The sequence below is a fragment of the Myotis lucifugus genome, unplaced genomic scaffold (assembly GCF_000147115.1).
Source record: "Myotis lucifugus unplaced genomic scaffold, Myoluc2.0 scaffold_279, whole genome shotgun sequence".
In the NCBI taxonomy this organism is placed as follows: domain Eukaryota; kingdom Metazoa; phylum Chordata; class Mammalia; order Chiroptera; family Vespertilionidae; genus Myotis; species Myotis lucifugus.
Window position 1 is genome coordinate 1358846 of NW_005871327.1, and position 16720 is coordinate 1375565.

The 16720-nt window shown below is 54.7% G+C and overlaps 1 protein-coding gene across 6 annotated transcripts; it reads right to left on the reverse strand.

The window, feature by feature from the left end:
* Window positions 1-4545: 4545 nt before the first annotated feature.
* On the reverse strand, window positions 4546-16417 carry SELE (selectin E). 6 transcript variants are annotated; one of them, XM_023763264.1, is made up of 14 exons: window positions 16293-16417; window positions 15900-15982; window positions 14478-14810; window positions 13610-13717; window positions 13029-13214; window positions 12146-12331; window positions 11820-12008; window positions 10829-11017; window positions 10206-10430; window positions 9365-9541; window positions 8745-8855; window positions 8066-8087; window positions 7899-7963; window positions 4546-6980 (listed from the first exon to the last, which is right to left on the reverse strand). In XM_023763264.1, exons 2-13 carry the CDS (start codon window positions 15955-15957, stop codon window positions 7915-7917), a joined length of 1833 nt encoding a protein of 610 aa, XP_023619032.1. In that variant the 5' UTR covers window positions 15958-15982; window positions 16293-16417; the 3' UTR covers window positions 4546-6980; window positions 7899-7914. The 6 variants fall into 6 exon arrangements, with proteins under 6 accessions (XP_023619032.1, XP_006099676.2, XP_014320595.1 ...); XM_006099614.3 differs by having other exon boundaries at window positions 10242-10430; window positions 14424-14810; XM_014465109.2 differs by having other exon boundaries at window positions 14424-14810.
* Between the last annotated feature and the right edge of the window lie 303 nt (window positions 16418-16720).

The window sequence follows — 16720 nt, forward strand, 5'->3', positions numbered from 1 at the left end:
TGTTAAATGGGCTGTTGACATTGAGGTTGAATGTTAAAATCTCCCACTTGATTATGATGCTTCCAATTCCTAAAAGAATTGGACAGCCAGACAGACACCAGAAAGAAAAGCAGTTCCGTTGCTTTCAAGTAAAAGGAGATGCCTTTTGAGCAACTTGGAGGGCGAGACCACACATTGTCTGCCCGCAAGGCTGCTCATTGCAACCAGGGAGCCCCAGTCTCAGCCAAGACAGCGAGGGGGAGTCAGCACCGTGAGAGGGGGATGCTAGGGACACCGGCAGGTTTAGCTCCTGGCTTTTTCAACCCAAAAAGGAAATGCGTTGCCTCCTGTCCTTTGCCACCCGCCTCTGCAACCCCGAGAAGGGGCTCTGCAGAGCACCTGAGGCCTCTCAGGCTGAGAGCTCACCATGTCTGCGCCGTCCAGTCCCGTCCCTCTGCGGCCCCACGTCCTGCTCTGCTCCAGGGCTCCTGTCCTGGCCCGGGCGAGGCTGCGCTGCTCACTGGGCGAGTGTCCCAGAAGGGCTGCTTTCTCTCATTTCTCTAACGCAGTCTCACATCCTCCTCCTCCCCCCGCCCCCCCTTCTAGCTCCTCTTTCCCCACCTCTTTCCTGACCTCCGTCACCTCCCCTGAGAAAAACAGAGCTCTGACCAAGGTGCTGTTGTTAGATCCTCCCTCTCCTCCTTTCTCCCTTCCTTCTCTCCTTTCCTCCTTCTTTCCTCCCGCCCTCCCTCCCTCCCTTCCTCCCTTCCTCCCTTCTCTCCTTTCCTCCTTCTTTCCTTCCTCTCTCCCTTCCCTCCCCCTCCTCCCTCCCTCCCTCCCTTCCTCTTCCCCTCTTTCCCAGTCTCCCTCTCTCTATCTCTCTATCTCTCTTCTTTCTTTTTCTATCAACACTGGGCCAACTCTTCGCTATCCATGGTAGAGGCGCCTGATAACTGCAAACACCACACAATCAAAAAGTACTTCAGACTCATTACCATGTCCCTTAGACTGCCTAGGGCTCACCTGTACCAGCTTGAGGGTGCCTCCCTGCCCCTTGCTCGCCCCCTAGTGGACGTCCTTGTCCATGGCACCCCTAAAGTTAAGCCCTGACCTGCAGAGCAGCTCTGGCTTTCTGCCCTCGGGGGTTTGGGGGCCTACAAATGCCCTTATCTGTACCCCCGAGTGTATCATGTGAAGGAGATACACTGCATATGAAATCAGGACCCGAATGAGGAGGGGCAGTGGAAGGGGTAGTCACTGACAATCGGATTTGCATTTTTGAAAAGACAATAACAACAACACTCCATGTTTATTACCTTATTAATCTTTATAGAGATTAACTACAATACCCCGCAGTAGGTACTATTACTATCCCTGGTTTTAAAGTCCCGGGAAGGTAAGAAAGGAAGACACCTGGGGTTTGGGACCAGCCCCGCTCCAGCCTGTGCGCGTGGTTACTGCGCGGCTCTCCTCCAGGCAGGAGCTCGGAAGGCGTGTTACAGGGCACAAGCCTGGGGCCGAGGGGACCCAGGAAGTGCCGATCTCCACCTCCAGCCCAAAGCAGCGTCTAGACTGCGTTCTAAGTCCTCCCCGCCCGTTCTCTCCTGACCTTGTCAGCCAGGCTTTCAGCCACGCCAGGGCCTGTGTCCTCCCTTCACTGAGCCCACAGCCAGGTCTCCGGCCTCACCTTCCTCGGCCAGTCGGCTCCTGGTTCCCCACCTCACCCACTGTCTCCTGTTTCATTGGTCGCTGCTCCCTCAGCTCCCCGACCGCCAAGCCTGTGGGTGCCCCAGCGCTCGCTGCTCTTCTCTCGTTTACCCCGTGGACTCGATGGCCCGACCCGGTCTCTGAACCTGAATGCTGCCTAAATACCACTCACTTCCGACGTCTGTTTCCACCCGGGACACTCCTCTGCCCCGGGAACGACCCCCGTGCCCATCAGACACCTTCCCGATATCTCCATTTGTGGTTTACTCCACCTCCCAATCTACATGCACCAAACTGACCTGCAGACTTCCCCTCGAACCCGAGAGCGCCTGTGATTCTAGAGTGGATGCAGCTCGGTGGCGGCACGGGTGAGGCCGTGTCCGGGAGAGGCAGCCGAGCGGAGGGAGAAGAATGATGGAGAACGGAGAACGCGGACAGTGCACTGCGGTGCACCTGGGTGAGGTCACACAGGATGCAGGGGTGTTTGAGGGTGAGGAGGACCAGGGGCTGGGAGTCCTTGCAATGAGGTGGTGAACTCGGTGTCATGTGCTCCAAGAAAACAGGGTTATTTTATTTCTTCTTTTCATTTTTAGAAGCCGGGCCAGCGTGGCTCAGTGGTTGAGCATCAACCTATGAACCAGGAGGTCACAGTTTGATTTCTGGTTGGGGCACATGCCCAGGTTGTGGCCTCTATCCCCCCCCCCCAGTAGGGGGCATACAGGAGGCAGCCGATCAATGATTCTCATCATTGATATTCCTCTCTCTCTCCCTCTCCCTTCCTCTCTGAAATCAATAAACATATATTTTTTAAAAAGGGGATAGAAGAACAAAGATCAGTAAGAGAATCTCACCATAAAGGAGGCCACCCCTGCCTCCCACCGCTGAGGTGTGGGCGTGAGAGAGCAGACGTCCCCTGGAGAGATCTGCGGGGCCTGTCGCAGGCCCAGATGCGGGGACAGCAGGGTGGGAGGGGTTTGGAGAGGAACTGGAGGGTGGGGGCTGGTCGACTGGGGAGAGCAATCCTGAGGGTGAAGGTGGCATTTGGGAAGGAGAGCAGGTGGGTCAGGAGGCGTCGCCTGGTGAGCTGTCTAGAAGGTGACAGGCCAGCGGGGGGACTTCCACTCCGGCTGAGGAAGGAGGTGGCCAGGAGGGGTGGTCCTGCTGGGTCCGGGGGGCGGGTGGACACTTAGTCTAACTCTAGAGCACGTAAGTGTGTGTTGTATTCCATGGAAGCTACCTGCCAACCCAGAGCTGCTCCCCTCCTCACTCTGTGCTCTCACTGGCCCATGTCCATGTCCTCGGGCCCCTGCATTCCTTCTGCACACATTTAATTTGTTGTTGCTTTTTGTTTTGCTTTTTTAAAATATATGTTTTTTGATTTCAGAGAGGAAGGGAGAGGGAGAAAGAGAGAGAAACATCAATGATGAGAGAGAACCATTGATCAGCTGCCTCCTGCACGCCCCACACTGGGGACGGTGCCCAAAACCCAGGCATGTGCCCCGACCGGGAATTGAACTGTGACCTCCTGGTTCATAGGTCGATGTTCAACCACTGAACCACGCCGGCCGGGCTGCACACATTGCGTTTGTGCAGTTTGCTGCGTCACTCTGTGCCGGGAAAGCCAACAGCCACACGCTGCCTTCTGGGCTGCTATCTCGGTCTCCAGGGAAACAGCCTCACCAGCAGGACCTTGCCTAGTTTTTCATTTTTTCTTTACTTTTTCTCTTAAGTAGAACTTCTGAGCTAAGATGAAGTATAAAACCAAAGTGAAACCCACTGTAGCCAATGACAGTGCCATAACCACAATTGTTTTCAGCCTGGACAACCAAGTCAACAATCAAACCACGTTTTCTTAGAAATGTCAGATGTTTTGAGCCTGATAACAAGGAGGTGTTCCGCTTGGCACACACCAGGCCTCATGGGGTGACACCTTTCAGAAGAGAGGAGACACCTTTTGGGGGGAGAAAGGGGAGCAGAGAAACTAGCCTGGCCCTGGGCCTGGAGGAAAACAAGTCTGCAGAGTAAATGAAGGTGAATTGTTTAACTTGAGCAACTTGAGGACTTTGTTCCATTGACCTTCCTTACCTTTTCTAGAGCATTCATATTTTTCAGACAACTGTGCAGTATTGGTGCAGGGGCCCATGAGTGCGGTGATAGCCAAGAAGACAGGCAGTAGTAGCCAGTATTGGACGGGTGTGGAGAAACTGGAGCCCTTGTGCACTGCGGGAGGCAGGTAGAAGGGTGCGGCCCTCTTACAAAACAGTTTGCTGCTCCTCAAAAAATGAAACATGGAGTTACCATATGGCCCGGCAATTGCACGCCCGAGAGAACTGAAAACGTAAGTCTACTCAAAAACGTGTACCAGAAGTTCATAACAGCATCGTTCACAGCAGCCAAAGTGCAGCAGCAACCCAGATGTTCACCAGCTGGCGGATGGGGAGAGAAAGTGTGGCATGGCCATACAATAGGGGATTACTCAGCCATAAAAAGGAATGAAGTACCACACATGCTACGGAGTGGATGAGCCTTGGATACGTTATCCTGAGCGAAAGACGCCAGACACAAGGCCAAATTATTCCACTTACGTGAAATGTCTGGAGCAGGCAAGTCCATGGAGGAAAAAGTGGGTTCCTGTTCACAGGGGCTGGGGTGGGGGAGGGTGGAGGGAGGGTGACTACTGGTGGGTATTGGGTTTCTTTTGGGGGAGAGAGAGATGTACTCCGGAGTTACATGTGGGGATGACTGCAGGATCTTGTGAATATACAAAAACTATTGGATTGTACACTTAAAAGGGCGCATTTTATGGTGTGTGAGTTTTACCTAAATAGCTCAGAATTGTTAAGAGGCCGTACACAGAGATACATATAAACATGTTTATTACCAAACTTTATAGTGCCACGTCAAATACAATAAGTATGACATAAGTTTAAATAAATACATACTTTAAAAATTGCAAAATATTTAAAATCATAATTTAAAATACTTTATAAAACACAGACACACTTACATCTCACACAGCTATTTCCAACTCAATAACATACACATTTACATTGGAGCAGTTTCAGGTACAATGGTCCTTCATTTCCGATGTAGCCTGATCGCACATTTCACATGCATCCTCTTTCTGTTATATCCCAGAGTCCTTGGCCCTTCAAAACCCCTGCGGTCCTGATTCCTGTCGCCTCTCCTCTTACTTCTGGCTTTGCCTGGGCCAAAGCGCCAAAGCGCCTCTGAGCGTGGCTTCCTCGGCACAGGCGGAGGCGACGGGGGTGTGAGGGAGCTTTGACCCTCACACCTGCGAGGCTGAAGCAGCCTTACAGTCACTGACAGCACTTCCCGGGGCCAGCAATCAGTAACTGGATTCCTTAGGAGTTTTAAGCTGCTTTCCACACGAATATAAATACTTGCTCATCCAGGCTTCCCTCCCTTTAAGAACAGCCTAACACACAAGAAAACAACTGGGAAATAATTATTCAACATCTTCACTTTCTGAAAACCCACTGGGTGAACCCAGGACACGGGCAGGGTCCCATCGTGGACTTAGGGCCTTGCACTCATCAAGAACTGTATGCTGACACATCACATCCGACAAACATCTTTTGGGGATGCAAAGCACATCCTTATTCCTACAGGTGGGTGCTTTTTCAACAAAGACTTCACGAAAGTGTTCCTTCATTCATTTGCACATATGCCTTTATCAAATCAGAGCATTTGGTCTCCTGGAAGTTTTTCATCATGGAAACCACAAGTTTCTGAAAAATTAACTGACCGTGCACAGCGTCTGCCACTTAGCTTTTACTCACTGGTACTACTCCATTTTTTAAAAGCAACTGTAGGAAAAAATTAACAATGTACACTGGTTACCATTGTACATTGTCAGGGGATAGGATTTGCCCTTTATTGAAATATAGTCACTGCAGATGCAACATTAGAATTTGTTAATAAATAAAGAGGTGGTGATCTAGGAAAGTCCTAACACTTACATATGTTAAAGTGCCTACAACACTTGTAGTGCTGAATTAAGAATCATGGAATACATACTCCATGCAAGTCAGAAGAATACTACCTCTAAGAATACTTTAAAGAGCACTGAGTCCCACAGGGAACAACGTGATCCAGGCTTTGTTTAATAATCTCCACGCAGGTGTTGGTTGTTGTTTTTTTGTTTGTTTTTTTTTCAAGTCAGTAACAGACTATCTTTGTACAATTAGTTTCGTCTAAACTTTTGACAATTATCATTCAGCCCATGACAGCAACTTTGTAACCAGTAGTTATAACACTACTAGAGTCCCGGTGCACCAATTCGTGCACGGCTGGGGTCCCTCAGGGTGGCCTGCGGGGATCGGGCTGAAACCGGCAGTCCAACGCCTGTTGCTCCTGCCTGCCGCTCCCACTCATCCTGGCCCGCTGTGCCTGCCGCAGGCTCACACCCAGTCAGTCCTGATGGGGCGCCCATCCCGAGGGGGGTGGCCGAGATGTGATCAGCCCTCCAGGAGGGCCATGGGACGGGATGCTCTTGCTGGTCCAGGATCTGGATCCATTCTGCTGATGTTCCCACTGGTTGTCAGGAGCCACCTGGTGGCCACTTTTATATAATTTCTTCCTTGCGAAGCATCTAGGGAGGGGAAGCGGCCGCGGTGCCCGAGCTGACTTCCAGGAGGCTGGGGGCGCTATCGGGATCGTGCTGGAGGCACCAGTCCATGGGTGCCTGGTCCGTTCTCCGGAGATTGGACCTGCAGGACTACTGAGGCGGTGAGTGGCTGCCACTGGGATGGTGGGCCACTGGGATGGGTCAGTCAGCTGAGTGACGCTCCTGCTGTGGGAGCCAACTGACCACCAGGGGGCAGCTCCTGTGTTGAATGTCTCCCCCCCTAGTGGTCATGTGTGTCATAGCACTGGTTGACTGGTCATTTAGTCACTTAGGCTTTTATATAGAGAGATGAAGGACAAAAGAAATAATGTCACAAAATACTGGGTTTCTCCACCCAGATTTCATCAGGAGTGAGGGAGAGCTAGAAAAGGAGTTCTGAGACTCCAGAGCCTGGGGCTCTTTGCTCTTGTCTGGAAGAGAATATCCTTCCACCTGTGTCCAGCACTTTCCAGACCCTTAGAACAGGACAAAGGAAATTGAGTCATTTTGCTGGCAGGCTGGCCTTGCCCGCGGGACTTTGGTCCTTTGACGTTCTCGGGGGGCACTGCAGTCCAGCTGCAGTAGGTGACAAAGGTCTGAGATCCAAGGAGAGCTCTCTGCTGTCCTCAGGGCATCGCTCTCACTCCCTCCTTTACCTGTGTTCCTGCAGATACAAGAGTGCAGATCATCAGGACACTTAATATTCTGCATCAGAAGAGCGACAACAGAATTCATCTTCTGTTCACTGCATGCACTCTCACTGGGGTAGTGCAAACATGAACAGCAAATCCTACTCCGTTAGCTTAGTGCAACCATTCTGTATGAGACTAAAAGGGTGGATTTGTGTCATATAGTTGTCAAAACCCCTAGAATAGACAACACCAAGACTGAACCCTAATGAAGACTGTGGACTTTAGTTAATAATGTAACAATGTCGGCCCACAAATTGTAACAAAATACCATACTAACGCAAGATGTTAATAATAGAGGAAATGGAGGGTGGGAGTCAGGGTACGTTGGAAGCATGTGCTTTCTGCTCACTTTTCCTAAGAACCTAAAACTGCACACAAAAGGCACTAATTTTTTAAAAAGCATTTGGAGGAGACTGGGCCCTTTCAAATTCTCAGAAAACAGAGCAGAATGGTTAAGGCCACCGATTCTAGAACCAAACTGCCCAGGTATGAATGCTGGCCACACCACTTACGAGCCTTGAGATTTTATGCAAGTTACTTAACTTCTCTCTGCCTCATTTTCTCCATCTATAAAATAATAAATATAGTAATAGCCCCATTGCATAGAATTCCTAGCTCAGAACAGTTCCTAGGATATAACCTGCCATATAAAGGTTAGCTATTATCATCGTTATTATTAACTTCCATAAATGAACTGACTCAATGTGGCCAGAGCCTGGCTCCTTTCCTCTCCTTCTACAAACACATGAAACCACAGTCCATAAAATCCCATAAAGGGGTGACCCCTCACCCGCACTCTAGAAACTGGCAGATTTGGGGGGGCTCAAAGAACAACAGCACGTGTAAAGAGGGTGTCTCCTCTGAAAACCGCATGTGATTTCAATGCCTACCTGGCTCCTTTTGGAGTTAAATCAACGTCTGGTAGGATCCATCTGACGGAGGGCTGTGGCAGCTGCTGCAGAACACACAAGAACACTGGGTGAGGCACCGCTCTCGACGGGAAGAGAGAAAGACGTGCAGGTGCTCAGTGGCACTCGGGGTGCAGAGCGCAACTTACCTGGCGGGAACAAACTTCTTTGCTGCAAGAAAAAGACAACCGTAATTTGGACTCAGTGACTTCAAAGGACACATCGAGTCCAGAAACAGTCTGATTCACCCTCAGGGGTGGCACACGCAACGCCTTTGGGGGCCCCATGTCATCAGAGCACAAGCACAGCTTGGCGGCAAGTAGGGCGGCGTGCAAGCGGCCCTCACGGAGGGGCCTAGCTTCCCACACAAGCCGCAGCCACAGGCTCAGCTGGCCAGAGGTAGGGTCCACTTTTTCATTACAAGTCCCAAATCCGGGTCTTATGTGAAATTTCCTATTTTGTAATCAGAACTTAATTCAAAAAAGTTTTCCATACTCCGTAGGCCAAACAAACCACAGGTGTGGCTGGATGCTTCTCACATCCCCTCTGATTTATTCCGCCACGGAAGCCTGTTCCCCAAACACATTTTCAGAGACATTTTGCCCATTTTCCTGGGAGCACGGACCCTGGCGGCCTCTGCACGGCCTCAGAGGCCACAGAACCCAGCACGCGTGGCGCTGCCCGCGGTGACACCCATTTCCTAAAACTTCCCACTTGGGTGCTGTGAACTCTTCCCCTAAAACTGCTGCTCTGTGACTGCCGCTGACTATTGATTTCGCGCGTGGAGAGCGCGAGGCACAGGGTTGGGGTGCGTGCACAGGCCCTCACCTTTCTTCCGAAGGCGCTTCAGGAGCCAGAGGAGGAACGACGCCGATGTCAGGAGGGAGGTCCCGGCAGCGGAGAGCCCGATGGCCAGGGGCAGGCTGGACGGGGCGGGGGCTGCGGAGACAGGGAAGAGCCGTCACGAGAGGAATTGACTTGAAAGTCCTACTGCGTGTGGATCTGCCCTTTGCTTTGTACACACATTACAGGACACAGAGCAGCAGAGCCGTGCGGTTCGTATGTGGGAGGAGGCGTTGCATTAAAGACCTGGGAGATCTGCCCAGACTGGCACAACTCATTGCCACGCTCTTTCCTGGCATACAATGGACCCCGGACTCTCTCTCCTCTCTCTCTCTCTCTCTCTCTCTCTCTCTCTCTCTTTCTGTCATCCCCCCCCCCCAGCTCTTCCTTTATGATGGTCAATATTCCACCCATTCTATCAACATGTCACCTCTTCTGTTTTCTCTATATTCCCATTAAATTGCATGTTCACAGCTTAGTAACCTGGCCAACCCTTTGGCCTTTCCAGTTTGGATATAACGATGTAATGGATCTGCATTATTTTAGCCAGATAACCCCCATCTTCACTCTCGCCCCCTGACAACCTCTGTCAACGAGTACCTCACCTTCGCAAGTGGGCAGCATCCCGGACCAGTGTCCTGCGGCACCGCATGTCAGAGCCGCCGAGCCATTGAGTGTCCATCCCTCGGGGCACGTGAAGGTGCACTCAGCGCCAAACACAAGATCCCCATCGCAGCTCACAGCCACCTTGCTGGGCACTTCCGGGTGTGAGCATCGCACCACTGCAGGCAAAGGATGGGGCAGAGGTTAAGGAAAATCCCCTGGAAGATCCTAACCCTGGCTGGACAGGCAGCACACAAGCACGACTTATGGACACGGCGTCATTTTTTAAAAATTTATATTTTACTAAAGACCCCAGTGCACAGGGACGGGGTGTCCCTCAGCCCAGCCTGCAGCCTTTCCAATCTGGGACCCCTCGGGGGATGTCCAACTGTGGGCCTAAACCAGCAGTCGGACATCCCTCTCACAATCCGGGACTGCTGGCTCCTAACCACTCTGCCTGCCTGCCTGATCGCCCCCTAACTGCTCCCCTGCTGGCATGATCTTCCCCAACTGCCTTCCCCTGCGGGGCTGAAGGGCTGAGGGACTGAGGCTGGATGAGGCAGGGCTGAGGGGACTGGGCATTGCCATCTTTGTGAGGGTGTGATGGTCAATTAGCATATTCCCTCTTTCTTAGATAGGATTGATTTTGGAGAGGGAAGGAGAGGGAAAGAGAGATAGAAACATCAATGATGAGAGTGAATCATTAGTCGGCTGCCTCCTGCACGCCCCCTACTGGGGATTGAGCTCCCAACCCGATGCTCTATCCACTGAGCCAAACTGGCTAGAGCAAGGCACTACTTTAAATGAGGCTCAAGTCTCTGGGGGCAACGTGTGAGGACTGACCCACATCTACTCCTTCGAGTCTGACTTCAGTCTGACCTTGGCAGGAGGGGGCCTCCTGTGTCCACTGTCCCCGAGCCATGCACTCCAGGCTAGCTGCCCCGTGCAGTTGGAAGCCGTCCTCACAGCCAAAGGTGCAGGAGGAGCTGGGGGTGAGCTCCCCGGCAGGGGCGTGGCGGCACTGCACCCAGCCGCTCTGGGGCCGGGGCACAGGGTCACATCTCACAGCTGGAAGGGGAGCAAGCACATGAGAAGTTCGCTTGTCTCAGGCAGCCACAGGTGTCTCCAAGTACCCAAATCCCTGGCTCTTCTATATATAAATTCATCTTTTAAATTTTCCTTTTGGTTAATCCTCACCCGAGGATATTTTCCCACTGATTTTAGAGAGAGGGGAAGAGAGAGGGGAAGACAGAGAGAAACATCGATGGGAGAGAAACACTTGGTTGCCTCCTGCACGAGCCCTGACCAGGGCCCAGGCCGGGGAGGACCCTGCAACTGAGGTACATGCCCTTGACCGGAATCAAACCCGGGACCCTTTGGTCTGCAGGCCAATGCTCCATCCACTGAGCCAAACCAATTAGGGTTTCAATCTTTTTTTCAGTCTTAAAAGAAAACAAAAACTGTACCTTCACAAGTGGGTTCCCTGCTGTCCCATTGCCCTGTGGGGCCGCACTGGAGCCTCTCGGGTCCTGTCAGCACGAAGCCCGGCTCGCAGGAGAACGCACAGCTGGCGCCGGGCTGGAAGCTCCCTGAAGCGCTGGGGGCACAGCTCACGTGGCCCCTCTCGGGCCTGGATGGGGCTTTGCACTGGGAAGCTGAAACACCAACGCGGTGGTCAGGACATGCTGGCGGGACAGGAGGGACCCGCATGGCTGAGTGGACCCAGTGCACCTCAGACAAGGACGCGCTCGGGGGCTCAAACTCTTGGTTACCCCCGACAGTCGGCCATGGCCCTAACCAAGGGCGGGGGGCCCCTAACAGGACAGGCTCCTCTGACATGAGAAAGAGGGGGCAGGGCCAGGAGAGGTGTATGTCCTCAGAGCGCAGCTGGGGGGCTGGAGCCTATAGGGGGTGCCCAGCGAAGGGAAGTCAGCGGCAGTCATGCAGTTGGTCTGCAGTGCAGTTGGGTGCGGCTCATGGCCATTTGCTCATGGACAGGGCTCCCTGCCATGTGTGGCTACGAGGACAGCAGCACCTGGGAGTGGAACCTGCTTGTTTTCAATGTCCTCCTCTCGCCTTGAGGTGGACTAAAGGCTGCTGCTGAGGCCTGTGACAGCGGATGCCCCGCCCCCTGCTGCCCTGACACTTCCAGGAGGAAGGGAAGACGGGGTTCTAGCATCGGGGAGCTCTCGTGGTCCCACGTGTTAAATGTGAATTCCTAGAGTGAGATCCTGCTTCTCCCACCCGGCGGCCCGAGGCTCCGTCAGCAGCACATTGAGAGCGGCCGGCCCCAGGGCCCCCCTCTGCGCTGGTTCTCCAGGCGCGTCTTCCAAGGGGCCTTTTCAGGGGGCTTGGGAGCCTTTTCCCCCTGAGCCCCTGACTTCCAGTCTCCTTCCGACCCCCCCCCCCCCAACCCCCACCCCCAGGCTGCGGCTGCTCGGAGGAGGCCGGGCTCACCTTCACAGAGCGGGGCGGGCTGCGCCCAGCGCCCCTGCGCGGTGCACTCCACGCGGGCGGGCCCCCGCAGCTGGAAGCCCTCCTCGCAGGCGAAGCTGCAGGAGGACCCGAAGGCGAGCTCCCCGGCCGGGGAGAGGCTGCAGTTCACGGAGCCGTGCGCAGGGGGGTCCGGGGCGCCGCAGGTCACGGCTGTAACACAGGGACAGACATGGCAGTGAGCAGGGCTGGCTGGGCCGCACCCGGCACGGGTGGAGGAAAGCGTCTGAGCGGTGAATCCCGACCGACTGACCCACCGACCCACCGACCCACGGACCGGGGCTGCCTACCTGTGCATGTGGGCTCCTCGTGGTCCCAGTGCCCGGACGCGGTGCACTGGAGGCGCGGGGCCCCCACGAGCGCGAAGCCTTCCTCGCAGCGGAAAGCGCAGCTCGTGTTCCATGGGAAGGCGCCAGGGCCCTGGGAACAGTCCACGGACCCATGGGCGGGACGCGCCACCTCCGGGCACTCGGCCACTGCGGGTTGGAAGGCACATGAGCGTTAGAGGAGAAGCCTCGCTTCCTGCTGAGTTGGCGTCTAGGACAGAGGAAGGGGCTGCCTTCCAAGGGCGTCCAACGCCCCGGGGAACTCCTGGGGGCGGCACCCCCACAGGGGCTTTCCTGCTCTGGTGGCGATTTCCCTCTTTTCTGAGTGTTACTCTGGGCCCAGTGTCTGATCTAGAGTCCGATCCCTCCGCGGGCCCCTGAGCGGGTTTTCAGGGGCCTCAGTGCCGGGAAGGAGACCTCGGTCGGGAGCCGGCTGGTGGTGGTGGAAACAGGAGTGACAGACAAGACACGCGTTCACTTTAACCCCATGGCCCCCGAGGAAGGGGTCGTGGTCCCTGGCCGAGAAAATAAGACAAAGCGAGAAGGAGACGCTGAGGCTGGCTGACTGCACAGCCCTGAGCGGGTCTGTTGTTCACCTCGAACAGGGAGAGAAGGCGAGAGCCCCTGAGGTCTAGAGCCTGTGCACAGGTACCGGGGCCTCAGAGACACCCCTTTCACACGCAGAAAAAGCCTCTCTCACCCCAAGCGGGCGCCACCCCGGCCATAGACACAGGCTGAGAGACAAGCTTTCTTAAAAGACAGCGACAAAAAGAACTTTCCCGAGAGTTTGAAAACATCCCAAGTTGGATAAAAAGCTGAGGCAGGGAGGGGTGCTTCGGAGACTCACCCTCGCAGCCTGGCAGGGGCGCGCTCCACTCCCCGGAGGCGGTGCAGCGGGCGGCCTGGGGGCTGCTGGGCCGGTAGCCCTCCTCGCAGCTCACGGCGCAGGAGGTGTTGTAGCTGAAGCTCCCCCAGGGCTGGGTGCACTCCAGGCGTCCGTGCTCAGGGGCGTGCTGGGCAGGGCAGGTCACCGCTGGAAAGAGAAACCGAGTCAGTGCTGCCCTCTCTCAGCTCCTGTGGGAGGAGGGACCCCGGGAACTGCCGCTCCTGTGGGTTACAGGTTTCCTGAAAACGGCCTGTCTGCCTCGGGTCACAGAATCCCAGCCACAAGCCCTGAGACGGTCTATTCTCATGCTCATCTTGCAGTGAGACAGCCGGGCCTCGGAGCGCAGCTCCCGGCCACGGTGCCAGATACGTGGGGAATCTGGGGTTTGAATCTGGAGGGTCCGGCTTCACAGGCTCAGCCCTTGCCGACCGACCCTGGGCACCACACACCCCCGGGAAGCGAAGGCCTGCAGACCCGGCTCCAAGCCAGCGAGCTCGGCCAGCACTGCGGTCTCAGGGAGGGACAGGTGGCATCCGACTCACCCTGCTCGCACTGGAGGCCGCGGAAGCCGGGGTGGCACTGGCAAGTGTAGTTGTTGATGGTCTCCACGCAGTCGCCATGGCCGCTGCAGGACGTCGGGGTGCAGGCAGCTGCGGGCACACAGGCATGGCAAGAGCATGAGCCTTGGAGGGTCAACAGTGAGCACCACAGACGTCACCAGTGACACAAGTGCCCGATGTTCTGCCTGAGGCGCCTTCCCAGAGCGCCAGAGCTGAGCTCCAGGCTCACGGCTTCAACCTTGATGCCAGCACACGGGAGTCAGGGGGACGGCCGTCCCTGGCACCAAGACTAGGAAACTCACTGAATCACAAACTCAAAAGATGGCTCCCCTGCCACCGGTAAACAAGGAGCCAAAACATGCCCTGTGCGTGTGCATACACACCCTACACACCTACAGACCTAGGCATGCAGCTATGGACACATGCACACATGGGTTCTTGCCTACATTTGCACAAAGAAGCAAGAGATACTTTCTCAAGCAGCACACGTTAACACCAGATCTTTTAGAACATAAAATCATCGCCCTCGCCGGTTTGGCTCAGTGAATAGAGCGGGCTCAGTCCCCATTAGGGGGTGTGTAGGAGGCAGCCAATCAATGATTCTCTCATCATTGGTGTTTCTATCTCTCTTCCCCTCTCCCTTCCTCTCTGAAATCAATAAAAATATATGTTTTTAAATCACATAGAGATCAGTGTTTGCCTAGTGCCAGCAGTTTGTGGCGAAGCCTCCCTCCCCCCGCCGTGCCCACCTGTGTAGCACAGGGCGCCCCCCCCCTCCCCCCCCCGCCGTGCCCACCTGTGTAGCACAGGGCGCGCTTGCGCTTGCTGCACAGCTCGTCGTTCCACTTGCCCCGGTCCCGCTGCCGCTTGATGTAGATCTCCACGCAGTCCTCGTTGGCCTGCTTGTTGTTCGGCTCCCCGGGAGCCCAGTTCTCGGCCTCCTCCGTCAGAGGCTTCCCGGTGCCGATCCAGATCCACTGGCCTTCGACCTTGCGGATCCCGATCCAGTAGTAAGAGGATGAGCGTTCGAGTATGGAGTCCAGGTACTGAATCTCCTCCTGGTTCTGAATCGCCACCAGGTGGGTGTAATGCTTTTGACAGTAGGTGCTGGCCTCGTCAAAGGTCATGTCCTTCTCAGAGGCATTGTAGGACCAGGCTCCGCCCTGTCTGACCAGGAGGAGCGCTGAGCGGAAACGTGAAAGGAAGGAGAGCCATTAGTCCTGCCGTGGTCTGGCTCTGAGCTGGCCTTCCTCCCCTCCCCACTGTTCTTCCTCCTCCTTTCACTGAGGGAAAGTACAGTTTGCCACCCTCACATGGTAAGTGCACCATCCAGGGCATTAAATGGTGTCATATGGGCAGGCCTCACCACCACTGGCCTCCACACTCTTCCATCCTGAACACTGAGACTGTAAATCAGTGATGGCGAACCTCTGACACCCGCGTCAGGGGTGACACGCGAACTCATTTTTTTGGTTGATTTTTCTTTGTTAAATGGCATTTAAATATATAAAACATCAAAAATATAAGTCTTTGTTTTACTATGGTTGCAAATATCAAAAAATTTCTATATGTGACCCGGCACCAGAGTTAAGTTAGGGTTTTTCAAAATGCTGACACGCCGAGCTCAGAAGGTTCGCCATCACTGCTTTAAATCTATTGACCTATGAGCCCCCCCCCACCCCCCCCCACCCCCGCCCCAGCCTGGAGACCAGCATTCGCTTTCCGTCCCTAAGGCTTGCTCTGCCCGGTCTCCTGCCAGCGGAGCTCTACGGCTGTGACCGGGCCTTTACCCTCTTAGGGAGGCCGACATGGGCTTCAGGGGGACTCGAACCTCCTTCGCCTTTTCCAAAGTAAGAAGGAGTTTGGACGGAGAAACTTCCGTTTCCTGCGCTTTTCTTCTGAGACTGACTCTGCACTTGCTTTGCCTGCTCCCACCACAGCCCATAGGACCCCTCTGCAGGGGACAGTGGTCAGAGTGAGCAGGCGCTGCCGGGTGCCACCAGCCTGCCAGGGAGCTGTGCCTGCCGTGACCCTGACCCTCACGTGCCTCTGGGACTTAGCTGTGCGTGGTCAACACCTTGCACTTAAGGAAACTGAGGCACAAAGAGGTAACCTGCCCTGGTCCAGGGCAAGCCCCATGGTGTGGGAGGCCGGGACGCTGCTTAGCCCTGCGGTGCACAGGGTGCCCACCCACCAGGAAGCATCATCGGTCTGAAAGGGCCCCGGTGCCCCGATGGAGGATGGGAGAGCTGCTCGGATGACATCGGCTTACCCAAGGCCAGAGCAGACAGCAGCCGCGGGGCAGTCATGGCTTCCAGAGTTCTTCCCATCGAAGGTCAGACTTGAGGTGCTTTTCTGGGGAGAAAAGGCACAAAACGAATTACAGAATGAAACCCAGGCGGCCGGTTCCTCGGCTCATTCTCCAGGGATGTTTGCGGCAGCCTCCCAGGACCCTAGATAAAGGGCTCCAGGGCCACAGTCTCTATGAAATAGAGGTTTGCCTGAATGAATAAATGGGAATTTTAAATGTGCGCCCTTGAGGTCAAAGGGAAAAGCCAGCCTTTGCCTTTCTGGATGTAGAAAGATCCCATAAGGAGGCCGTTGCATATCTGTTCATAGCAGTCATCTCAGTTGCATGGCCCAGGGCTGCTAATTAGAGACTTACGGGTTTGTGGAGAGGTTGTTTCCCTGTCGGATTCTGATTCCCGGTGCGTCCCCTCTGTGCCACGTCCCCTCTGAGTCCCCGTGCCACTGCGTCCGCTGCTCCTGCAGTGCTGGTGCCAAGTCAGCCGACAACAGCAGAGCCCGCTCTGCCGGAGACTTTATAGGGCACTGGCTTCCTGTGAGTCACAGGAGAACACTCCAGCCCCACGGGCAGGAATTCCCAGCAGCATCCCAGAAGTTTCCCGGGAATATCCGAGATGCTAAAGATTATAAGGATACCAGGAACCCCCCCCCCCCAACCAAGTCTCCTTTGTTACACACCTTTCCATTTTACATGAATTCTATTAATATGACACAAATGCGTGGTCTTTCATTTTAATCATGTAAAATCTCCATCTTTAAAAGGTTTTAAAACTTTGCTAATTAGCC